Source organism: Dendrobates tinctorius, unplaced genomic scaffold (assembly GCF_039654945.1).
Source record: "Dendrobates tinctorius isolate UK_male_01 unplaced genomic scaffold, ASM3965494v1 ptg000254l, whole genome shotgun sequence".
NCBI lineage: Eukaryota > Metazoa > Chordata > Amphibia > Anura > Dendrobatidae > Dendrobates > Dendrobates tinctorius.
In genome coordinates, this window is record NW_027361921.1 from 655,679 (window position 1) to 682,286 (window position 26,608).

Here is a 26,608-nt window from a genome sequence, read left to right on the forward strand (position 1 = left end):
TACTGCGCACGGCCTGCGTCCCCAGTGATAAAGATAGGGGGCGCATGCAGCGTCATGCGCCCGTAGGCGGAGCTACCGGTGGAGGCGGGGCTTAGCGGCGGCCGTAAACGCTAATGTGAAACTAGCCTAACTCTGCTGCCTCATTTTAGTGACTGGATCCCTCGGTTGTTTTATCTAAATCACGAAACTGAGATTTAGATGGAAACCTCAAAGTAAGTGCTCAGTGTAGAGTGCTGGATAAATGTGAGTCCCAAATTTTAGGAAAATGTTCCAAATGAAAGCTTCAACTCAATCCACAAAAAGCAAGTCCGGTCTGCCTTCTGTTAACTCAAATATAGGAGGCTTCCATGTTACTGGTAGCACAAAGGCTCTGGAAAAGTAGTATGGCTACTCGCCACCCCCCTCCTTTAAAAAAAACAAAAACAAAAAAAGGCATTAAGTAAACTTTTCTAGGAAAATCTTTACTCGAGGAGGCAAATAGTGCGCCGTCCCTCCCGAGTCTCGCCGTGTGGCAAAAGAGTACTGTACGGCCACGTATGGGGTATTTGTACATACAGAAGAAATTGTGGGACAAATTTTGGTGCCATATTTACCAATTTCCCAGTGTGAAAATGTAAAATCTGGGGCTAAAACAATTTTTTTGGTGTTTTAAAAATGTATTTTTTTTTTTTTTTCACTGCCCAATGTTATAAAATTCTGTGACACACCTGTGGTGTCAATATGATCACTGCACCTTTAGATGCATTAATTGAGAGGTGTAGTATGTATAATGGGGGTCACTCTTGGAGGGTTCTGATATTCTGACACGTCGAGTTCCCTGTGGTTCATGACACCCGCAAACCATAGTAGTTAAATCTGCACTATAATATGGTGCTCGTTCCATTCTGAGTTTTGCACTGTGCCTGAAAAGTATTTCACGATTACATGTAGGATATTGGCGCTCTAAGTAGAAATTGAACAACAGACAGGTCCATTTTTTTTTTTTTTTTTTTTTTTTCCTATTGGCCCTTATAAAAATAAAAAAAGTTAAGCTAAAGCAACATTTTAGTGGTTCAAATTTATTTATTCATTCTTCATTGCCCAATGGTATAAAATTCTTTGAGGGATAAGTGGTGTCAACATACTCACTGCACCCCTAGATGAAATCATTAGTGGATGTAGTTTGTATAATGGGGTCCCTTATGGGGGGTGCGGCTGTTCTGGCACCTCAGGGGCTCTGCTGATGTGACATGGCATCCTAAAACTATTTCAGCAAAATCTGTACTCCAATATGGTGGTTCTTCCCTTCTGAGCTTTGCACTGTGCCTCAAAAGTTTCTGACCACATATGGGGTATCTGTGCGCTCAGGAGAAATTGTGCAACAAATTTTGGGTTCCATTTTCTCCTGCTATCCTGGGGGGGGGAGGCTTGAGGGGTGTTTCGACACATCAGCGGCTGTTCAAACGTGACGTGGCATCCCCTCTCGATTACTTCCAATTTTGCATACAAAAAGTCAAAATGGGCTCCTTGCCTTCTGAGCCCTGCCATGTGCCCAAACAGTAGTTTACCCTCATATTGGGTATCTGCGTATTCAGAAGAAAATGGACCACAAAATTTGTTGTGCAATATCTTCTGCTACCCTTGTTAAAATAAAAGCTTTGGGACTAAAGTAACATTTTTGTGGAAGAAAAAAATGTTTATTGGTCGTCCATGACAGCACCACCTGAGAGAGGGGATCCGCCCTTCAGGAACAGGAAACCTACAGATACAAAAGGGCGGCACCTCTCCCACGCATCAGTTGGTTTCCTGTTCCTAGAGGACGGGACTTCCTTCAGATCGTCCATCATGGAGTCGTCGAGGGATTCCCAGGCCGGCTGACCGACTCAGGTAGCGGGGGGATCTCCTACCTCGGTCAAGCTCGGGGTACCTGGAAGCGCCACGGTGGGGCCGGGTAGGTCGCCACGGCAGTGGTTAGAGCAAGCGGAGCAAAGGGTCCGGTGGACAGCCGTCTCCAGAATGCGGGCACCAGGTATGTATGCAGGCCCCTCCTGATGCGTCTCCCCCCGGGGTCCGGTCTCAAACCCCCTCCGGCCGGGTCGGCGGTTGCGTCCGGTCGGCAAGCGTTGGCTGGCGCGCATTGGGGCGGCGGGCATACCGGAGCCGGGGGCGCCGTGCCGGCTCCTTTCCGCGCGCTCCCGCGGCCTCTGACGTGCGGCAGAAGTGACGCGGCGGAAGGGGCGGGGCCGGGAACGCCAAAAACCGTAAATCGGGTGCCAGCCGCTTTCCTAGTGTGCGCGGCGATCCGGGGGGACGCGCGGTACCCGAGGCAGTGGGGGGGGGGACGGATCATTCGGGGGAAGGTCGCGGGAGGGTTCCTGGGGGAGGTGCCGCGCCAGTGCCCTGCTGACCGGATACTGGGAGGCCTTAAAGGGCAGGAGGTGATGCTGCCGGGGTGCTTCTGAAGGCCCAGCGATGGATATGACAGAACCCCCATAGAGCAGCAGGACGTGCAGGAGCGCCCACAGAAGGAGGCCTCGGTGAAGCCTCATACGAGTGGCCAGCAGAAGAGAAAGCGGACGAGTGAGCAGAGCTGCAGAAGTTCCTCCAGTCTAAAGGATTCCCCCTGCCTCCCTCCGTGATCCGGTACCTGCCTCATCTGCATGGGTAAGAGATCTCCGTGAATGTACCCTGATGCAGTGTTCCCTTATGCTTGTTTCGCAGGGGAGGAAAGCTACGGTAAAACAGAAGCACAGGGAATGTGCGCTCTGTAGTTGCCCCTTACCAGACGACCACCCCAAAAGACTATGTCAGCCATGTGTGCGACAGACGGTAGGGGTTGGAAGGGGACGGGGGCCCAGGCATAGACTGACAGGCCCTTACACTCTCCCCCATCCTTACAGGGACAGAGATGAAAGCCCTATCTAAAAGGGACTCTTCTAGGGGGAGAGAATTTAGTTTCTCAGGGTCGGAGTCCTCAGCTGCCCCTAGGAACAATTACTCCTCGGATTCCCCGGCCTCCACTTCATCCTCTTCGGATGAAGACTCAAGCTGATTCTGCTTCCCATTAGACCAGATGGACAAGCTAGTTAAAGCAATAAGGTCCACCATGGCAGTAGCAGACTCAAAGCCAGAGCTTTCGGCACAGGTAATGTTCGGAGGTCTAGATCCCAGGAAACACAAAGCTTTTCCATTAAATGATAAGGTCCAGAGCCTGATAGAAAGGGAATGGAAGAGACCCGAAAAAAGGGGCTCCTTACCACCTGCCTTCAAACGGAGGTACCCATTTGATGACCCAGTGGTAAACAGATGGGATAAGGCCCCTAAGCTGGACGCGGCAGTAGCCAAAGCCTCCAAAAAGTCCTCCATACCGTTCGATGATATGGCCTCTTTAAAAGACCCGCTGGATAAAAAAGCGGATTCCTTTCTAAAGGGAACATGGGAGATGTCAGCAGGCGCCCTAAGACCAGCGATAGCTGCCACTTGTATAGCCAGATCCGTGATGGTCTGGCTAGATCAACTAGATTCCCATCTGAAGGACGGAGCCCCAAGAGCATCCATTCGGAAAACTCTACCGATCATCCAGAGTGCTGCGGCTTTCTTGGCTGATGCCTCAGCAGACTCGGCAAGGATGGCGGCTAGATCAGCTGGGTTATTAAACGCAGCTCGAAGGGCCCTCTGGTTAAAATGCTGGCCAGGAGATATCCAGGCCAGGTCACGACTCTGCTCCATTCCATATGAGGGGAATATCCCCGTCCTGGACGAACTTTTAGAGAAAGCCGGGAACGATAAAAAGAAGTTCCCCAGCCTCCCGAATCCTTCTTATAGACGCCCCTTCACCAGGAAAGGATATTTCCATAGAAGGCCGTCCAGAGATCAGGGCAGATGGGACGACAAAAGAAGGAGAGGTACAGGTTTCATGTTCGGAGGAGGGGGGCGCCAGGAATGTCCATCACGTGACACTAAAAAACCGCCCCAATGACTAGATGCTGTGGGGGGAGACTAGCTGCCTTCTACCCAGCCTGGTCGCTGATCTCTAGCAGCAACTGGATACTGAGGGTGATAGCTGCGGGTTTACGACTAGAGTTCACCCGGGTTCCCCTAGATCGATTTAAGGTCACCCCTCTCAGGTCTTCCACATCAGAACAAGCTGCCCTGGAGGCCGAGGTTCATGAGCTTTGCCACAAGAAAGTCCTGACTATGGTTCCAGAGGGAGAAAGGGGGAAAGGTTTCTACTCCCCTCTGTTCCTGGTCCGCAAGCCAGACGGCTCCTTTAGGACTATAATTAATCTCAAGTCCCTCAAACGATTTCTTGGTTATACGGCCGTTCAAAATGGAAACAATCAATTCAACAATAAAGTTGTTGTTTCAAAACTGCTTTATGGTGGTGTTAGATTTAAAAGATTCATACTACCATATACCCATTCATACAGCCCATCAGCGCTTCCTCAGAGTAGCGGTTCAGTTAAATGGGTCAGTTGAACATTTCCAATATGCGGCCCTCCCCTTTGGGGTGGCAGTCGCTCCCCGGGTGTTTACTAAAGTGGTGGCGGAAGTTATGGCCCATCTACGTGAATCTAACATTCTAGTAGTCCCCTACTTAGATGACTTCCTGATTATAGGGAAAACGGCAAAACATTGTAAGGAACAGCTACAGAGGGCAATGTCGGCCCTAGAGCGGTTAGGTTGGCTGCTTAATATCAAAAAATCTCGGTTACAGCCGATGAGAATTCAGCAATTTTTAGGCCTGATTCTAGATTCTGAGAAACAGGAAATGCCGTCTGCCTCCGGAGAAGCTTGTTCGCCTACACTATCAGATCCTAAACGCTGCCAATAACCCCACCATGTCCCTCAGGAAAGCCATGTCCCTTCTGGGTTCCCTTTCCTCCTGTATCCGGCGGTCCAGTGGGCCCAGTTTCATTTAAGAACACTACAGGGCGAGGTCTTACTGCATCAAAAAATCCTTGGAGGTTACTTGGAGGGCCAGCTAACCTTGTCCCGAAGCACAAGGGAGTCCCTAGAGTGGTGGCTAGAAAAGGATAATTTGTCCAGAGGGGTTCCCTGGGAGTGTGACATATCCCCCATAGTCACTTCGGATGCTAGCCCTTCCGGTTGGGGGGCTCATATGGGTGAAGTCCTAGTCCAGGGCCTATGGGACCATCACCAGATAAAAATGTCATCTAATTTGAAAGAACTGACAGCAGTAGAGCAGGCAGCTAAGAAGTTACTTATGTATCTGCAGGGCCATCATGTGCGAGTGTTCTCCGACAATCAGGTCACAGTGGCTTATGTCAACCACCAAGGTGGGACTCGTTCCAAACCCCTGAGGAATGTGGCAGAACGGTTGTTCCAACTAGCAGAGCAGCATTTTCTATCTTTGACAGCACTACACATAAAAGGGAAAGAAAATATGATGCCGCAACCTACTAAAACAAGGAGAATGGTCCCTAAACAATTCGATCTTCGACCTGATGATACAAAAATTGAGACAGCCAGAGGTAGATCTCTTCGCCACCAAGGAAAACAGGAAATTAAGACTATTCTGCTCCCTAAATCCCAGAGAGAACCCCCTGGCGGTAGATGCCTTTCTGATAAAGTGGGACTTCAGGCTAGCATACGCCTTCCCTCCCCTATCGCTACTACCCTTGGTGTTGAGAAAAATCAAGAGAGACAGAGCAAGGGTCATAGTCATTGCTCCATTTTGGCCCAGGAGGGCATGGTTCTCATGCCTCAGGACCATGTCGGTGTCCGATCCTTGGGTTCTTCCGGACATCCCGGATCTCCTATCCCACGGCCCAGTCTTCCACCCTCAGGTGGCTGGCCTACATCTGACGGCGTGGAGTTTGAGCGGGCACTCTTAAAAGAAAAAGACTTCTCCCCAGACTTGATTAACACCCTACTTAAGAGTAGGAAGGCCATTACTACTAAGATCTATGCTAGAATTTGGAAGAAGTTCCTGCAGCGCTCTGAAATAGTTGCTGGGGGTTCAACTCCAATAAATCAGATCTTAGAGTTTCTTCAGAAAGGTCTGGATATGGGACTTTCCACTAGTACTCTTAAAGTACAAGTATCAGCTTTGGGGGCTCTCTTTAGCTGCAACATTGCAGGTAATTACTGGATCAGTAGGTTCATTAAGGCAGCAGGTAGGTCCAGGCCAGTAGTGAAGGATAGATTCATGCCATGGGACTTGAATCTAGTCCTTATGGCCATGACGGAAGCTCCATTCAAACCTATTTCATCAGCTTCCATTAAAAATCTGTCCCTCAAAGTAGCCTTCCTGGTAGCTCTAACCTCAGCTCGCAGAGTAAGCGACATCCAGGCATTATTTAGGCGTCCTCCTTTATATACAGGTTGAGGACGGGTAATACTCAGACCTGATCCGGCGTACTTACCTAAAGTGCTTTCTAACTTTCATAGGACTCAGGAAATAGTCCTTCCATCCTTCCTCCCTAATCCAGCTAATGAGAAGGAAGAAAAACTACATACCCTGGATGTTAGGAAATGCCTCATAGAATATCTGGCAGCTACCGATCCTTGGAAGAAAGATAATGCCCTATTTATTTCCCACCAAGGCCCTAGGAAAGGTTGTAGAGTGTCAAAAAATACACTAGCCAGGTGGATTAGAGAAGCAATTTCTGTAGCATACACTTCAAAAGGCAGGTCGCCACCTGGGAAGCTGAGGGCGCATTCCACCAGAGCCATGGCGACCTCGTGAGCCGAGAGATCAGAAGTCTCCATCGACCAGATATGTAAGGCGGCTACTTGGTCCTCTCCGAGCACCTTTTATAGTCATTATAGGCTAGACCTGGGTGCTTCCACAGACCTCTCTTTTGGTATAAGGGTGCTGCAGGCTGTAGTCCCTCCCTAAATAGTTATAACTCTCTGTAATTCTCTCAGGTGGTGCTGTCATGGACGGCCGATAAAGTCTTAGTTACTCACCGGTTAACGGTATTTTTCAGAGTCCATGACAGCACCCGTATATTCCCTCCCTTTTAGTCTATTTTGGGTGTGCACTTCTTCCTCTTATACGTACACGGGTAATTTAAATGGTTGTGTATAGTATTGTATATAAGTTATACTATTAACCATTGTGCTCCTCTGTGCTCTGTAATCCAACTGATGCGTGGGAGAGGTGCCACCCTTTTGTATCTGTAGGTTTCCTGTTCCTGAAGGGCCGATCCCCTCTCTCAGGTGGTGCTGTCATGGACTCCGAAAAATACCGTTAACCGGTGAGTAACTAAGACTTTTCCCTTCCATATTACTTCCTGTATTTTCTGTCATTTAGGCCCCTAAAACTCGCTTCAAATGGTCTCTTTAAAAAATAAATAAAAGTTTTTTTAAATTTTGTTGGAAAAATGAGAAATTGCTGATCAATTTTTAGCCCTAACAAAACTTCTTTAAAAAATGCTGCAGTAGATTGAGTAGATGTGGTAAATTTTAACTACTTTGTGACTTGCTGTATTTTTTTGGACTAGAAGATGCACTTTTTTTCTCCAAAAATTTGGCGGAAACTAAGGGGTGCTTCTTAGTCTGAATGAACCTGCTTTGCATGCGGACATTGGGTAGCAACAACGGCGGAGCAGTGGATCACAGGATGCAGGAGCTGACTGCTGAGGCTAACACATATGTCTGCTGCTAAAGAGAAATTAACCCCTTCCTGACATCCGACGTACTATCCCGTCCATGGGACCCGGGCCCCTATGCCCATGGACGGGATAGTACGTCTACCGCGATCAGCGGCGCCCACGTGGTGAGCGCCGCTGATCGCGGCCGGGTGTCAGCTGATTATCACAGCTGACACCCGGCACAATGTGTCAGGGGCGGTCACGGACCGCCCCCGACACGTTAACCCCTTGCACACAGCGATCAAACATGATCGCGGTGTACCGGGAGTTAAAGGGAAGCATCGGCAGGGAGGGGGCTCCCTCCGTGCTTCCCTGAGCCCCCCACGGCAGCGCAATGTGCAGCGCTGCTGCCGGGGGCTCCTTTCCTGCAGGCCCCCGAATCCAAGATGGCGACGGGGGCCTTCGGGGGCCTGCAGGAAGCTGGTTTCCTCAGTGCCTGCAAAGCGCAGGCATGAGGAAGCCTTCTGCAGTGCCTGTGACAGATTGCTGATCTGTCACAGTGATCTGTGATGTGACAGATCAGCGATCTGTCACAGGACAGTGATGTCCCACCTGGGACTATTTAATAAAGTAAAAAAAAAACAAAACAAAAAGAAAAGTGTTAAAATAAATTTAAAAAAATCGCCAAATAAATTAGGAAAAAAAAAAATTCCCCCAAATAAATCCATTTTTTAGAAATAATAAAAAAACCCCAAAAGTACACATATTAGGTATCGCCGCGTCCGTAACGACCCGCCCTATAAAACTGTCCCATTAGTTAACCCCTTTAACGAACCCCTTAAAAAATAAAAATAAAAAACGAAGCAAAAAATGATTATCATACCGCCAAACAAAAAGTGTAATAACGCGCGATCAAAAAGACGCATATAAATGTCCATGGTACCGCTGAAAACGTCATCTTGTTCCGCAAAAAACGAGCCGCCACACAGCATCATCCGCAAAAAAATAAAAGTTATAGCTCGCAGAATAAAGCGATGCAAAAATAATTATTTTTTATATAAAATAGTTTTCATTGCATAAAACCGACAAAACATAAAAAAACGACCTAAATGAGGTATCGCTGTAACCGTACTGACCCGAAGAATAAAAACGCTTTATCAATTTTATCGCACGCGGAACGGTGTAAACGCACCCCCCCAAAAGAAATTCATGAAACGCTGGTTTTTGTTCATTCTGCGTCCCAAAAATCGGGAAAAAAAGCGATCAAAAAGTCACGTGCCCGAAAATGGTACCAATAAAAACGTCAACTCGTCCCGCAAAAAAAAAAAAAGCCTCACGTAACTCGGTGGGTCAAAATACGGAAAAATTAGAGCTCTCAATATGTGGTGATGCAAAAACTATTTTTACAATAAAAAGCGTCTTTTAGCGTGTGACAGCCGCCAAACATAAAAACCGCCATAAATAGTAAATCAAACCCCCCGTTATCACCCCCCTAGTTAGGGAAAAATAATAAAATAAAAAAAATGTATTTTTCCGTTAGGGCTAGGGTTAGGGCAAGGGTTAGGGCTAGGCTAAGTGCACACGTACCGGAACTCTCGCGGAAATTACCGCGAGAATTCCGGAATTCCAGTCCGCGGGAAAATCGCATTTTAAATTCCCGCGATTTTCCCGCGGAAAAACTAGCATTTTGCAAGCGTATTTAGCTTGCAAAATGCTAGCGTTTTCCAAGCGATCTGTAGCATCGCTTGGAGAACTGATTGACAGGTTGGTCACACTCGTCAAACATAGTGTTTGACGAGTGTGACCAACTTTTTACTACTGAGGCTGCCTATGCGGCATCAGTAGTAAAAGATAGAATGTAAAAAAAAAAAAAAAAAAAAAATAGTGTTATTCTCACCCTCCGACGTCCCGCGCATCCGTTCCCAGTAATCCTTTGCGAAAATGCCCGCGATGACGTCAGTTCTCGCGGGATCGCGACGTTTCGCGGTAATTCGCGATGACCGCGAGACTTCGCGATCCCGCGAGAAGGGACGTCATCGCGAGCATTTTCGCAAAGGACTACTGGGAACGAGAGCGTGAAGAGAAGCGGGAAGGCTGCGCGGGATGCCGGAGGGTGAGAATAACAATATTTTTTTATTTTTAAATTCTATTTTTTACAGGGATATGGTACCCAAAGCCCGGAGGACAGTCTTCTCTCCTCCGGACCATGGGTACCATCCGCAATTGTTCTGCTTACTTTCCGCATGGTGTGCACAGCCACATGCGGGAAATAAGCGGAACAATGCATTCCAATGGGTGCGGGATCGCCGCGATTCCGCAAATTAATGAGCATGCTGCGGTTTTTACCGCAAAGCGATTCCGCCGCGGTAAAAACCGCAGCATTAGCACAGCATTGCGGAATCCCATAGGAATGCATGGGATGCTTATTTTTCGCGGCAAAATCGCGCGGTTAAAACCGCCACGGAAACGCGAAAAAAACGCCACGTGTGAACTCAGCCTTAGGGTTAGGGTTAGGGCTGAGATTAGGGTTAGGGATGTGTTGGGGTTCGGGTTGGAGTTAGAATTGGGGGTTTCCACTGTTTGGGCACATCAGGTGCTTTCCAAATGCAACATGGCGTCTGATCTCAATTCCAGCCAATTCTGAGTTTTAAAAAGTCAAATGGTGCTCCTTCCCTTCCAAGCTCTGCCATGCGCCCAAACAGTGTTTTACCCCCACATATGGGGTATCAGCCTACTCAGGTCAAATTGCAAAACAATTTTTGGGGTCCAATTTCTCCTTTTACCCTTAGGAAAATAAAAAATTGGGGGCAAAAATATCATTTTTGTGGAAAAAAAATGATTTTTTTATTTTCACGTCCGAGCGTTATAAACTTCTGTGAAGCACTTGGGGGTTCAAAGTGCTCACCACACATCTAGATAAGTTCCCTGGGGGGCCTAGTGTCGAAAATGGGGTCACTTGTGGGGAGTTTCAATAGTTTAGGTACATCAGGGGCTCTCCAAACGCACATGACACCCGCAGACCATTCCATCAAAGTCTGCATTCCAAAATGTCACTGCTTCCCTTCCGAACCCCGACGTGTGTCCATACAGTAGTTTTCTCCCACATATGGGGTGTCAGCGTACTCATGACAAATTGGACAACAACTTTTGGGGTCCAATTTCTCCTGTTACCCTTGGGAAAATAAAAAAATTGGGGACTAATTGATCATGTTTGTGGAAAAAATACGATTTTTTTATTTTCATGCCCGGGCATTATAAACTTCTGTGAAGCCCTTGGGGGTTCAAAGTGCTCACCACACATCTAGATAAGTTTCTTAGGGGGTCTAGTTTTCAAAATGGGGTCATTTGTGGGGGGTTTCCACTGTTTAGGTACATTAGGGGCTCTCCGAAGGCAACATGACACCCGCAGACAATTCCATCAAAGTCTGCATTCCAAAACGTCACTACTTCCCTTCCGAGCCCCGACGTGTGCCCATACAGTAGTTTTCTCCCACATATGGGGTATCAGCATACTCAGGACAAATTGGACAACAACTTTTGTGGTCCAATTTCTCCTGGTACCCTTGGGACAATAAAAAAATGGTGACTAAAATATCATGTTTGTGGAAAAAATACAAATTTTTTATTTTCACGCCCGGGCGTTATAAGCTTCTGTGAAGCACTGGGGGGTTCAAAGTTCTCACCACACATCTAGATAAGTTCCTTAGGGGGTCTAGTTTCCAAAATGGTGTCATTTGTGGGGGGTTTCCACTGTTTTGGTACATCAGGGGTTTTCCAATCGCGACATGATGTCCGATCTCAATTCCAGCCAAAAACGTCAAATGGCGCTGCTTCCTTTCCGAGCTCTGCCATGCGCCCAAATAGTGGTTTACCCCCACATATGGGGTATCAGCGTACTCAGGACAAATTGCACAATAACTCTTATGGTCCTGTTACCCTTGGGAAAATAAAAATTGGGGTGAAAAGATCATTTTTGTGGAAAAAATATGATTTTCTAATTGTACCGCTGTACGTTATAAACTTCTGTAAAGCCCTTGTGGGTTCAAAGTTCTCACCACATATCTAGATAAGTTCCTTGGGGGGTCTAGTTTCCAAAATGGGGTCACTTATAGGGGGTTTCCACTGTTTAGGTACATCAGGGACTCTCCAAACGTGACATGGCGTCCGATCTGAATTCCAGCCAATTTTGCGTTGAAAAAGTCAAACGACGCTCCTTCCATTCTGAGCTCTGCCATGCGCCGAAACAGTCGTTCCCCCCCACATATCAGGTATCAGCATACTCAGGACAAATTGCACAATAACTTTTGCAGTCCAATTTCTCCTGTTACCCTTGGTAAAATAAAAAAAATTGAACCTGAAGTATTTTTTTTGTGAAAAAAAGTTAATGTTCATTTTTTTTAAAATATTCAAAAAAATTCCTGTGACACACCTAAAGGGTTAATAAACTTCTTGAATGTGGTTTTGAGCACCTTAAGGGGTGCAGTTTTTAGAATGGTGTCACTTTTGGGTATTTTCTATCATATAGACCCCTCAAAGTGACCTCAAATGTGATGTGGTCCTAAAAATAAAATGGTGTTGTAAAAATGAGAAATCGCTGGTCAACTTTTAACCCTTATAACTTCCTAACAAAAAAAAATTTTGGTTCCAAAATTGTGGTGATGTAAAGTAAACATGTGGGAAATGTTAGTTATCAAGTTTTTTGTGTGCTATATCTCTGTGATTTAAGGGCATAAAAATTCAAATTTGGAAAATTGCGAAATTTTCAAAATTTTCGCCAAATTTCCGTTTTTCTCACAAATAAACGCAAGTTATTTGAATGAAATTTTACCACTAACATGAAGTACAATATGTCACGAGAAAACAATGTCAGAATCACCGTGATCCATGGAAGCGTTCCAGAGTTATGACCTCAGGTACAGTGGTCAGAATTGTAAAAATTGGCTCGGTCATGAACGTGCAAACCACCCTTGGGGGTGAAGGGGTTAATATGGGAGTGGAGAGCAGTGAAAATCCATTTCTCTTTAATAGCGGACACGCTGATAGCAGCAGCTGCTGCTCGATTATGTGTGCCCGCTATTAAGGGAATTGAGAGCAATGGATATTCACTCTCTTTAAGTAGCAGACGCACTTCAGAGCCCAGCACTGCAGGAAGCCTGTGGCTACTGCTTGGCTGTATGTGGTGTCTGACCGGGATCCAAGAGGGGGTATGGATTCTCCTTGCGGCGAGCCAAACTGGATCTCACACTTTGCACTGATTTGGGGCAGTACCCCGAATCACAACATCTACAAATTGAGATTCTGGTTTTGGCTTTTTATCCTAAGTCATGTATCAAGGCTTGTTAAAGGGTCGACACTGACTTCTAGGATTGCATGTCAGTGATTACATGTTACTGTCCGCAAGAAGAAACAATAACCTTTGGATCCATATCAAAATACAATGCAGATTAGCTTAGAAAAAAATTGGATTTCTTGGTCGACAACTTCTTTAAAAGGATTGTCCACTACTAAGACAACCCCTTCTTGAAATAAATATTTGGCCCCAATTAAAATAAAATAACCTAAACTCGCCTCCCATGCTGGTGCTGTTCCTGCGGTGTCTGCACTCGCTCTCATGCGGTGTTGACATGTGAGCCCAGCGCCCAATCAGTGCTGGTGTTACTGTCCCTGCCTATGTATGGATTGGACATGAAGAGTAAGTCCTTGCTGCAGCTGATACCTGACGTTTGGAAGCCAAAACCCAGGAGTGGATGAAAAATGCAGAAGTGGTGACATATTTCTATTAGGCTGTGTGCCCAAGTTGCGTTTTGTATGCGTTTTTGCCGCAGCGGAGACGCTTAAACGCTAATAAAACGCATCCACATGGAATCCTATGGGATTCCGCAGTTGCTGTGCCCATGCTGCGGATTTTCCTACTGCGGAATCGCATAGCGGTAAAATCTGCAGCATGTCCATTATTTCTGCGGAATCGCGGCGATTCCACCGCCATAGGATTGCATTGAAACGCTCACTTTACACATGTGGATATGCCCACGATGCGTAAAGTGAGCGCTTCATGTGTGGATGGTACCCAGGGTCTGGAGGAAAGGAGACTCTCCTCCATGCCCTAGGTGGTACCGTTTTCCTGTAAAGAAAAAAGAATTAAAATAAAAAAGTAGTGATATACTCGCCTTCTGATGGGCCCCCCCGGAGCCTTCCCGACTCTCAGCCACGCTTCTAGCATCTTCCGTTCCCAGGGATGCATTGCGCGAATGACCTCTGATAACGTAGCGGTCTCGCGAGACCGCTACGTCATCAGAGGTCATTGTTGCAAGGCATCCCTGGCAACGTAAGTTGCCGGCAGCGCCAATGAGGGGCGGGACGACTCCGGGTGCCGACGGAGGGTAAGTATATTCCTATTTTATTTAATTATTTTTAACATTCTATCTTTTACTATTGATGCTGCATAGGCAGCATCAATGGTAAAAAGTTGGTCACACTTGTCAAGCACTATGCTTGACAAGTGTGACCAACCTGTCAATCACTTTTCCAAGCGATGCTTCAAATCACTTGGAAAAGCGCAAGCATTCTGCAAGCTAAAAACGCTTGCAACACTTGTGTTTTACCTGTGGCAGGGAGTTGTGGAAATGCTGCGGACATTTCTGCAGCATTTCTGCAATGTGGGCACTTAGCCTTATACTTCTCCCTCTGATTGTTCCACTCCTGGTTTTGGCTTTTAAATACTGAGGTAAAATACTGAGCATGTGAAATATGGCCTTAAGCTTTGTCCAACAGGCAGTCAGTGCTAACATGACAGCTCTCGTGTACTCTAGTACACTAGTTTTGCACTGCAATACATGCATGAGCTCGGCTTTTAAAGTAGAAAGTATTAAAGGGAACCTGTCAGCAGGGTTGTGCACAGTAACCTACAGACAGTGTCAGGTTGCCGCCATTATACTGTTTCAAATGATACCTGGGCTGATAAAATCCATCTTGTGGTTTTTGTTTACCGTATATACTCGAGTATAAGCCGACCCGAGTATAAGCCGACCCCCCCTAATTTTGCCACTAAAACCTGGGAAAACTTATTGAATCGAGTATAAGCCTAGGGTGGGAATTGCCAAAGATACTGGTAAATTTCAAAAATAAAAATAGATAAGAATAAAAGTAAAATTAATTGAGACATCAGTAGGTTAAATGTTTTTGAGTATTTATTTAAAAGAAAAACATTAAACAAGCCCTGTAAGTGCAAAAGAGGGTCAACAAAACCAATATGGCAACAGCAATCACTTTAAAAGTACAAAAACTTCAGCTCAATCTAAAACACAAGAGTTAAAATCCTTCAAAGTCACTGGATTCCTCATCATCTGTATGTCCAAACAGAGCTTCAGCTGGTAAGAGGTTATCAGCATAGACATTGTCGTCATCATCACTGAGTTGGTCATCACCGTCACTGCTGTCGTCTTCATACAAAGCGCTGTCTTCACTGCCATCCATAGCATTACTAATGCCACATTTCTTGAAGGCGCGTTGCACCATGTCCTCTGGAATCTCTTCCCATGCATCACGAACCCACTTTGCAATTAATTCTATGTCCAGCTTCATCAGATTTCCAAGTTTTGTTAGTCGGGCTTGACCAGATGACATCCATTCATGCCACATCCTCCGCACACGGTCTTTGAAAGGTTTTAAACACACATCTAGGGGCTGCAATACAGATGTAAGTCCACCTGGAATAACCGCCAAAGTAACTTGAGAAGACTTTGCCAATTTTTTGATGTCATCACATGTGTGGGCTCTGAACATATCCCAAACTAGCAATGATGTTTTTTTCTTTAAGGCTGTTCCTGGTCGTCCATTCCAAATTTCTTCCAGCCATTTTTTTGTTCCATCTTCATCCATCCAGCCTTTAATATGAGCGCGCACTGTAATTCGTGGTGGGAATTGGACCTTTTTAGGCAGGGTCTTTCTTTTAAAAATGACAGGCTGCAGCTTAGTTCCACTATCCAAACAAGAAAGAATGACTGTGAAATGATTTTTTTTCATTTCCTGTGGTTCTGAGTAGGATAGTTTTTTCTCCCATATTTGCCACAGTTCTGTTGCTGGGAAGATCAAAAGTCATAGGTGTTTCATCCATATTTCCAATATCTCCCAGGTCATAGTTATGGATCCTTCTTTGTTTTATGATGAATGAATGGAATGACATCACTTTTTCATCAAGGTCTTTTGGCAACTTCTGTGAAATCTTTGTTCTTTGCCGCAAACATAGGCCAAACCTATTCATGAAACGGGTACACCATCCTGCTGATGCAACAAAATTTTCAATTCCTGGTGCTTTCAATTTGTCTTCTTTAGCCATTTGAAGGGCACGTAAGCGAATTCCCATGCGTGTTACGCAGTAGCCATTTTGACGACACTCCATAACCCATTTATGCAATTCAGTCTCTAGAGCCCCATACGACACCTTCAAACCACGTTGAGCTTTTTTTGCCTTTGGAGTCTTTTCCAAGTCTGCTTTCATTTTCCGCCACTCCCTCACTTGTTTTTCGTTAACACAAAATTCCCTACTTGCAATACTGTTATTGCTTTCTTCTGCTCTAGACACAACCTTAAGTTTGAAACCAGCTTCGTACGATCTGCGTTTTTGTTTTGGTCCAGGATTTGAAGTACTGGGATCCATTTCTAACGGGATAAAAAAAAGATGCTCCGTACAAATAATGCTGCACAGTGAATAATGGTGGCTCATATAACGCTGCATAACATACGGTATGCCCCATATAATGCTGCACAGTGAATAATGGTGGCCCCAATGCATGATACGGTAATTTACCGTATTGCCCAAGTGATAGGATTACCGGTAATCCTATCATGTTGCTGCTGCTGCCACTGCACAGTGAATAATAGTGCCCCCAATGCACGATAATTTATTGCCCAAGTGATAGGATTACCAGTAATCCCATCATGTTGCTGCTGCTGGAATTAAAAAAAAAAAAAACAAAAAAACCAAAACGATATATACTCACCTCAGCTGCTTCTCAGCGTTGCCGGCTCTTCAGTGACTCAGGCAGAGGGAGCGTACTCTCTACGTCATCGCGCCCCCTGACCTGTACGTCACTGCCAGAAGACGGAAGACAGGAGACCGGCGCGCAGCTACTTGGAATGCGGACAGGTGACTATTGCAAGTGCCGGGGGCCTGAGCCAGCGGCGACACCGGTATGTGACCCCCCATAACGCGCCGGTGTCCCCGCCAGCTCAGGACACCAGCACTTGTCCCGCTGACAACGCCGGCCGCTGGGACACTGACGGGCTGCAGGGGACCACGGACATATACCGGGGACCTCCTCCCTGCTTGGGTAAACTGTAAGTCACAACCGTGACTCGAATATAAGCCGAGGGGGGTCTTTTTTAGCCCAAAAAGGGGGGCTGAAAAACTCGGCTTATATTCGATTATATACGGTAATCTTTATTTTCAGTTTTGAGTTAATGATCTTCTCGTGCTTTGGGGTGGGGCCGTGGGGGGTCTTCATTTAGTGCTCTGATTAGGTATTCATACTGATGGCGTATTACTTATGACCCGCCCCTATTTTACATAATGAATATTATATATATCTGGGGTGGGGGGTGACATTCCGCAGGCGGCGGCAGCACCTACTCTGCAGCCTGTAATTAATTATATACACATTTCTTTGTAATCCTAAAATTAAAAGTGTTTGAAAATGGCGCCGGCCTCTCTTGTGCAGTAGCAGCTATCTGTGATCCAGTGGCTGCCACTGCACAGGCTCTGGTGACGCCATCTTGCTAGGAAAAAATAATTACCTCCGCCAAGATGCTAATTGGTCATTGTGCCATCGGAATAAGGCTCGGTTATCATTTATCCTGTGCTTATCGCTGAGCACTTCGGGGATGCAGTGTAAATTCTCTTAACAAATGCGATTCAGCCTAAATCACTCACCGTAATGACAGATTGAGACACTGTGGACTTTGTCAGGTCTCTCTCCGGCACTGTGGGCTAAAGACACCTGAAATGTTGGGACACCGGTGAAACGTAGACCAGACTCAGTCCAAAGTGGCTCCATATGCCTCATAATGAGCGGGTTTTGTCAGGAATTTAGTCAAAATCACTTTTTTTTTTTTTTTTTTTTTTTGAGGGGGGGGGGGGTGAATTTACACGGAAATCTCGAAATAAGTGCTCAGCATATAACACCAGAATGCGATTATAGCCATATACTGAAAATGTTTTATATACCCCAAAATGTTACCATTAAAACCTCTAATTTTACAAAATAAAACAAGCCTCTACAGAGTTATGGAATTGAAAAAGTGAAATCTGTGCTCCAAATTTCAAATGCCTCCCTTTTCTGAGCCCCCGCTGTGTCTAAATCACAGTAAGCGGCCACATGTTTGGCATTATTGTAGCAGGAAGAGAGAGCACTTTACAGGGTGCTTGTCTCCAGAAGCACAATCTGGGCACAATGCATGGACACCAAACGGGCATATTTGCATTTCTCCCGAAAGTGTGTTTATAGGATACTAGATTAAGGCCCGATGCTATCGCATCGGGAGGATAGTGACACACCTCTTGCCATGTTAACACTCAACACACACACCTCCTCAACACACACTCCTCTTACCTTTCACCATCTCCACTCACGTCTCCCCCCCCTCCCCCCCCCCTTTCACTCCATGTATGACCCTTTCTCTCACTCCGTCTCTCATACGCCGTCATCGCCGCTGCTCCACGATCCCCGACATCTTCCGCCGGCGCCATCCTGGATCCAGACGTTGTCCACGCCGGCGACATGTTCTTGTGGCGACGCCATCTTGAGTATCGTGGGATTTTGCGATACTCAAGATGGTGTCGCCGCAAGAACATGTCGCCGGCGTGGACAACGTTGGGATCCAGGATGGCGCCGGCGGAAGAAGATGTTGATCGTGGAGCAGCGGCGATGACGGTGTGAGTATGAGAGACGAAGTGAGAGAGAGTGAGTGGAGATGGTGAAAGGTGAGAGGAGTGTGTGTTGAGGAGGAGTGGTGTGTTGAGGGTTAACATAGCAAGAGGTGTGCTGTGACGTCACCAGTTACAACTGGACGGAAGTTGTTACAACCCGGAAGCTGCTTAGCATATTTATTATTATAGATATTGGCAGTTATTTGTGTATTTGGAACATAAAGAACATTGTTTTGTTGCGGCAATAAAATAGAAGGTAACAGTGGTCGTGTAACTGTGTTCCGGGACCTGAGTGTTTGCTCATAAACACTAAAGATACATGGACCTTATGATGCTTATCATTTTTGTTTTGCAGTATATTCAGCAGAATATAAGAACAGATTGTTCCAACACTGATAAAATTCTAGAACCTCCTGAAGGTCAGGATGAAGGCGTTTGGAAGTATGAGCATCTTCGGTAGGTACCATGTTTAGGTAAATGTGTTTTGTTTTTTTTTTTTTTGTTTTTTGTGAAATTTAGGTTTACTATGAACATGTGATGTAAAATTGTGGCGTGAATCATGAGTGTAAATATAAAAGTATGGAAATTCCAGGCTCTACCACCCGTAGATGGAGGTGCTCAGGGGGTAAAAAGACATATATACGTAATGAAGTAAACCCCGGCACTCAAAATGAGGACAAAGGAATGAATGCAAAAGTGAATTTATTGACACACTGCAAAGGGAACCTAACCAGAGCAACAACACCAACGTTTCGGCATAAAGCCTTTCTCAAGGTAGTTGCATTACTGGTTACAATGAAGAGACACGGGTCACATAGGACGACCGGAAATTTTCACAAGAGGAGGTAAGGTTCCATATATTTCACAGAGTGTGCGTAAGTGGAGGAGTGACAGGGTCACTATATGAGAAGAGTGGAAGGTGGGTGGACGCCTGCAGTGGATGGCCGTGACAGGCTCATGTGGCAGTGGAAGCGGCGGCGGCCGCAGCTGCTTCCACTGCCACATGAGCCTGTCACGGCCATCCACTGCAGGCGTCCACCCACCTTCCACTCTTCTCATATAGTGACCCTGTCACTCCTCCACTTACGCACACTCTGTGAAATATATGGAATCTTACCTCCTCTTGTGAAAATTTCCGGTCGTCCTATGTGACCCGTGTCTCTTCATTGTAACCAGTAATGCAACTACCTTGAGAAAGGCTTTATGCCGAAACGTTGGTGTTGTTGCTCTGGTTAGGTTCCCTTTGCAGTGTGTCAATAAATTCACTTTTGCATTCATTCCTTTGTCCTCATTTTGAGTGCCGGGGTTTACTTCATTACGAGTGTAAATATAAAACCCCCAACAATTGCGGTAGATATGTAACCAGTATCGAACTGACCCGCCATGGGATCAGGCAGACACTTTATTGCAGCAATTCACTTTCTGCTAAATGCTCCCCGTTCTTCTCCTGACAACCCAGTTTTAAAACCTGAACCACTGTAGCTAACATCAGACTGAGCAGGTCACTGCCTACTCTGGCCTCCTGATTGCTAGAAACCTGGTACTGCTGCCTTTATTGCATTACATAATACAATACTTATAGCTGATCTATACAAGGCATAAAATAAATGTTCTGACACGTTGACTTGGGTAAAATTAGCCATGGCCTTTATTTATAATTAATGCTCCTATAAAGGCAATATTTGTATTCTGCAACCTTTCTAGACTTCCCATAGCTGACAATTTACCACCAGTCGCGCAGCTTGGCAAAAGAATCAAGCCCGTTAACCAAAAACTTTCTGTCCATTCCATGAAAGACTAACCCCACCAGGCCATCTTGCCTAACCAGGTAAGCATGGCCCCCACCCCACCAAGAGCGATTTCCACCATGGCTTGTAAGTCTAGGTTTAAAATATCGTTACCAATTTCCGATAAATGTACCAAGTCAACTCTGTAAAGGCCGGTCAACCCACTTTCCAAGTCCAACATGACAAAATGAGAAAACTCTGATTGTTGGAAAAAATTAGATAAATCTGTTCAAACGTTTTACTTATTTTTTTTTTTTTCCCACAGTATCTAAGATCTATCAACTTAACCCAGGGCAGCCTAGGAATAAATTCAGAAAACACAATCCTAACCCTTGGAAACCACCTTCTGATCTGATGGCCCTTTTTTTTCCCCGAAAATAAGACACCGTCTTATATTAATTTTTGCTCCAAAAGTTGCACCATGGGGGGGGGTTGTGTCTTATTTTCATGAGAAACATTCCAGCGCGCTCTACCCTTACATAAGGAACGTTCTGTAGCGTAAAACCAGTAGTCAGACATATAGACCGTTCAGCAGAAAAGAAGACAACAAATCAAAGTAATACACTACGGTACGGTACTGTAATTGCCTGACTCCCACACAGGGCCACAAAACATAAGGGCTCTAAAATGGCTCCCACACACTTTCTGGACACTGTACCGCTACCATAACAATCACCCACAGCAGTTCCTTTACCGTAGCAGCCCCATCATCATTTTGCAGCCCCAAATATTCCCATCATCCCATTGCAGCCCTCAACATCCCTTTACAGTCCCCAGTACAGCGCCCCCACCATTCTACAGTACAGTTTGCAGCCTCCCATCATCCCGGTATCCCACTGCAGCCTCCCATTATTACAGTATCCCCCACTGCAGCCTCCCATGTGTGTACCACATACATACATACATACATACATACATACATACATACATACATACATACTTACTGTTTTCCTCCGCGGTGCTGCTTTCAGTGCTTTGGTGGTGCAGGAGCCCTGGGCCAATCAGAGCGCAGGAACAATCAGAGGCTATGGATGACGTCAGCTGGCCCATGGTTCCTGCGCTGTGATTGGCGCAGGGCTCATGGGCGGAGATCGGCACACAGCTCCGAGGCTGTGATTAACTCCTGCAAACAGTGCGGCTGCAGTGGCGGGCACCGGACAACGGGGACGAGACACAACTGCATGCCTCATGCACAGAACAAGATATGCCTTATTTTCGTCGGGTTCCTTATATTAGCAGGCACAGTGCTCCCCCTAGCATGCCTTACTTTCGGGGGTGCCCTATTTTCGGGCAAACTGTATTTTCAAATAACTTTTCTTCCAATGTAGTTTCCTCCAAGGTGTACAATAATATCAAGGACTGGAAATCTGTCTCTTCTCCTCATCACCTGGTCGATCAGGCCACCACATCTTTGCCCCCAGATCCCCAGCCAACACACTTTCACTCGATCAGCAGACGACAGGTTGAACCCATAGCACCAATGTTGCGTTCTGTTTTCTGCCCAATGGATGAACGAGTGGCCCAGAATCCAGACTGTATAACCTGTATAACCTATATATACCTAAGATTAGCACCAACGTACTTTCTAATATACAGCTGATACTAGTTGGACTCCCATCTCCCCAGTCTTTTTATTATCTTTTTACTGAACCCCAACCTGGTGGCCTCTGTCGCTGCCCCAATATGAAATGAGTGGGTTGAAGAATATTTCCTTAGAATAATTGTAAGCTGATACTACGTTAACGGCTTGCCAGCTGGTTGCACCTGTTAGGCAATCCCTGCATGTATTGGGGCTGTGAAACAGCCGTGACACATCCAGGCTCATATTATTTGAGCACTCAGACGTCAGCACCCGAGTATGCTCAGATAACACGTTATCTAAGCACGTTTGCTCATCACAAGTAGTAAAGCGCGAATGTGCTCGGGTGTTATCAGAGTATCTTGAGCGTGCTCAAATAATATGTTCGAGTCCCTGTGGCTGTATGTTTTGTGGCTTTGATTGCCTCAACATAGGTGGGGAATGCCAAACAAACAAGTAATCCCTGCATGTGTTAACAGCCGCAAATCATGCAGCCGTGGGGACTCGGGCATGTTATTCGAGCACTGCTAGATACTCGGATAACACGTTATACAAGCTTGTTCACTCATTACTAGTAGTAATCTAAACGCTGCTTCAATATCAGTCTTGGCCATTAGTGCCCCGGACCCTAACTCTATCCAGCGCTTGGTGAAAGGATGTGTAATACACTGACACTAGCTTGCCATCTATGCTATCGTTCAGCAATGCACTGTATGGGTATGATAAGTGATGAATTGACCTGAGAGTTATGCTCTTTGTTTGGAACTAGCCTCAGGTGACAAACGAAAATCAGGAAATGGCTGTTCCAAAAACAGACCAGCCAATCTACGCTCATTAATCTATTTACTTATTTAGCTAATGCCACCTCTGGATGGAGTTCCGCTGACTTATATTAAATTATTAACCCATACACAACAGACACCTATAAATGGTGGAATAACAAATCCCTCTGAGAAACCTTCAGTTAATAATTTGACCATCTTGGGATTTGGATGCTGCTCTAGCCACATTAGCATGTTCTCCAGTTTTTTTATTTATTTATTTTTTTATAGAGCATCTCGCAATTCGGTGTGCCCCACCCCAAAAATAACAATCGTGTCTGTATTTACACGAGTTTGGCCATTTACATTGGGCTTCATTAAAGGCAAAACGGGTGCCATTGTTAAAATCCGTCTGCATCACAACCTTGTGAATACCACCAGACCTTGCTGGCAATATTATATTGAGCCCCAGTCCTACATTCTTTACCCCCTCCTTCGTGACCAGGTCAATTTTTTAAATTCTGACCAATGTCACTTTATGTGATCATAACTCTGGAATGCTTCAACAAATCCCAGTGATTTTGAGACTTTTTTTTTTTTTTCGTGGCACATTATAATTTATGATAATAGTAAGTTTAGATTGATATGTTTTGTGTTTATTTATAAAAGATAGCAGAAACTTGACAAAAATGTGAAAAAATTGCAGTATTCAAACTTTGAATGATTATCCCTTTAATCCAGATAATCATACCACACAAAAACATTCATAAATAACATTTCCCTCATGCCAGCTTTACATCAGCACCATTTTTAAAACACAAATTTATTTTGTTAGCCTTTTAGGAGGTTTAAAAATGTAGCAGTAATTTTTCATTTTTTCAAGTTAATTTACAAAATTTATTTTTTTGAGGGACCTATCCAAGTTTGAAGTGACTTTGGGGGTGCTATATATTGGAAAACCCCAAACGTGATACCATTTTAAAAATGGCACCCCCTGACACATTGAAAACTGCTGTTAGGTAGTTTAACCCTTCAGGTGATTTTCAAGAATTAATGCAAAGTGGTATAGCCGGAATGATAGTGTTTGTTTACCACCTAAATGTCACTAAAGGCCCCGTCACACATAGTGATCTCGCTAGCGAGATCGCTGCTGAGTCACAAATTTTGTGACACAACAGCGATCTCACCAGCGAGATCGCTGTGTGTGACACCCCCCTGCCGGTATCGCTGATCGCTGCAGGAAAGGCCAGAACTTTTTTTTTTTTTTTGGTCGCTGGTCTCCTGCTGGCCACCACGCATCGCTGCGTGTGACAGGCGGGAGACCAGCGATCTGCTGTTAACTAATGTACACATCAGGTATCCAAGGGACGTGTGTCCCTTAGATATCCGATGTGTACGTTAGTTACCAGCGCGCTGATGCAGGGAGCTGGTAACTAACGTACACATCGGGTATCTAGGGACGCAGCTTCCTGCATCAGTGCGCTGGTTACTAACGGCGTCGCTATGCTGATCGCTGGTGAAGCTGTCTGTTTGACAGCTCACCAGCGATCACATAGCGATTCACCAGCGATCCAGACACATTGATATCGTTGTCAGGAACGCTGCTGCTATGTGTGACTCCAGCCTAACTTCTGAACTGGCCGCTATAGCAGGGAGACTCTAAGGCTGTGTGCACACGCTGCGGATTAGGTGCGGATTCATCTGCGCGGATTTTGTAAAATCTGCAGGTGAAACCGCAGGTCAAAATACCTGCGGATTGCTCTGCGGTTTTGCCCTGCGGTTTTTCATCTCCTCAATGGAGGAGATTGCAAACCGCAGCAGAATCCGCAGAAAGAATTGACATGTCAATTCTTTCTGCGGATTGAAAACCGCAGATAATCCGCGCGGAAAATTCCGCACCGTCTGTATTGCGGTTTTTGATTCCCATAGGGAATCATGGTACTGTACACCACAGCAAAAACTGCTGCGGGTCCGCAGCGGCCAAAACCGCTGCGGAACCGCAGCAAAATCCGCAGCGTGTGCACACAGCCTTAGGCAGCTATTTGGCCATGAACTGCTATGGCAAACATCAGGACCACACAATCATGATCTCGGTGTGTCAATTAGATTAACGTGCAAGCCCCCACAATCTATTAAACATTTGATGTAGTCACTTTTGACAGCAGCAACTAAGGGGTTAAACAGATAATGGACGGCGCCAACACCGATCATTTGTGATACAGCAAGTTGTCATATATAGTGTACAGCCGACAGCTGCTGGATTGTCACCTGTATGGGGATGATATTCTCTTATATCTCAGGTCAATAAAAATACATATTGGCTGTCATGAAGGGGTTAAGAGAAGGCAAAACGCCTAATTTCTGCCTAAAATTTTCATATTAGCTGGTAATTTTAAGGCAGTATTTTTTTCCACTTTTTGGGAAACTTTTCACCCATTACACTAACATAAATGCAAAAAGCCTGAAGCCAGTTAATAAATGATTTGGGTATAGGCCTGCGCCTATCATCATCCATTTTTTTCCCCTTTATTTTATTTTCCTTTTTCTTTCGATCTTGGCTAGGAATTTTTTTGATGCTGGCAGCAATGATGATAAATCTAGAAATTTATTGTGTCAGATTTTTCTCTTTAATTGACATTGCTGGGAGAAAACCTAGCTGGAAACCACACATGTAATGGTTTCCTTATAACAAGTCTCACCCACCCCAGAAGCTGTATGCTTTACCACTGATTCTTGCTCCCCTTCAGTCCCCTCAGCCACCTCTGGGACTCGTGGGGACAGATCCTCACTGATCTAATCTATTGGAGAGAATACCCTTTATGGATGACCATATACTAGACAATAGTGATAGGGCAGTGGGGAGGTGGATATGGAGGGGATTGTACTCGCCACTTGTAGACTAGCCTTGCCCGAACAGCTGACTCCCGTCCAGCACCTCAGCTTTCATAGTGTCAATCCCAGGACCAGTGACTGCCTCGTCTAGCCGATGGTCAACCAAGCCCCGACTAGCATACTGTGCTGGTACTATGCCGGCTGTGATTCTCCATCCCCGCCGCCTTCCCGATATCCTGGAACCTAGAACCCAGGAAGGTGCATGTATGATCCTCCTCTTCTCTGACCAGGCTCCACTACGCATTCTCACGCTTTCGGTTGACTACCTTCGGTGCAGCTCCGCTGACCTCAATGCTTCCTGGTCACCCCTCACTCGCTCTTCAGCATCTGGACCAGCAACATCTCTTGGTGGCGATTTCAGGAATCACTGAAGACAGAACATGGCACCATCTTTTGGCATCATCTTTCGCAATTATTCCAGCAGAGCATCCATCTAGGCGACTTGCTGTAATTATTACAGATAGGAGATGCTGGGAGTCAGACACAGACCCCCGGCATCACCACCTTTATCCCTGCACAGACTTTTTCTATTACCGCAGCCAATCACAGACCATTGCTGGGGCAGTGAAGTTCACCTTACAATGTGACTGCTACCTTACTGGGCAGCTCTATCCTCCAACCACAGACAAGGCACATGATGGATATGCAGGGGCAAAACCGCAGGAAACGCACACGATGCATAGTAGTGCCATGTGTTCCCCTCCTGAGAGTTCGGTGTCCACCATTCAGTCTAACGCTGGCTGCAGAATAGCCAGCCATTGTTAAGGTTGTATTTTATTTCTGCTCCATCCCCTCAGTTCATGTCAGGAGGTGGTCTGCATTGATGCCTGAGGGAGAGATGAGAATGCTTAGGCACCAGTACTACACTGAAGCCCCTCAAATCCACCACTGTCTATTTGTTGGGGAATTCAGAGATAAATCATTTAGGGGTTATAGGAATGGTGTTGGAAAGGGCAAATCGTGAGTTAGGGGTGACTGAGGAACTATCCACACCACAACTAACTGATTGAGGGCTTAGCTAAAGGATGGTGTGAATATGTACACAGTCACTACATGACGAGAGTGGGGCTTAGATAAATAGAAGGAGCCTAATTGAGGAGAAATGGGGCTGAGTTAAAGGGGTT

General features: G+C 45.8%; 1 protein-coding gene across 1 annotated transcript in view; it reads left to right on the top strand.

The window, feature by feature from the left end:
• Window positions 1–26,608, top strand: part of MOB4 (MOB family member 4, phocein) — a 189,075-nt gene that overhangs the window by 53,897 nt on the left and 108,570 nt on the right. The window contains exon 3 of the mRNA XM_073558087.1: window positions 18,821–18,921. Coding sequence (XP_073414188.1) covers window positions 18,821–18,921 — 101 coding nt within the window. The remainder of the gene's footprint in view (window positions 1–18,820; window positions 18,922–26,608) is intronic.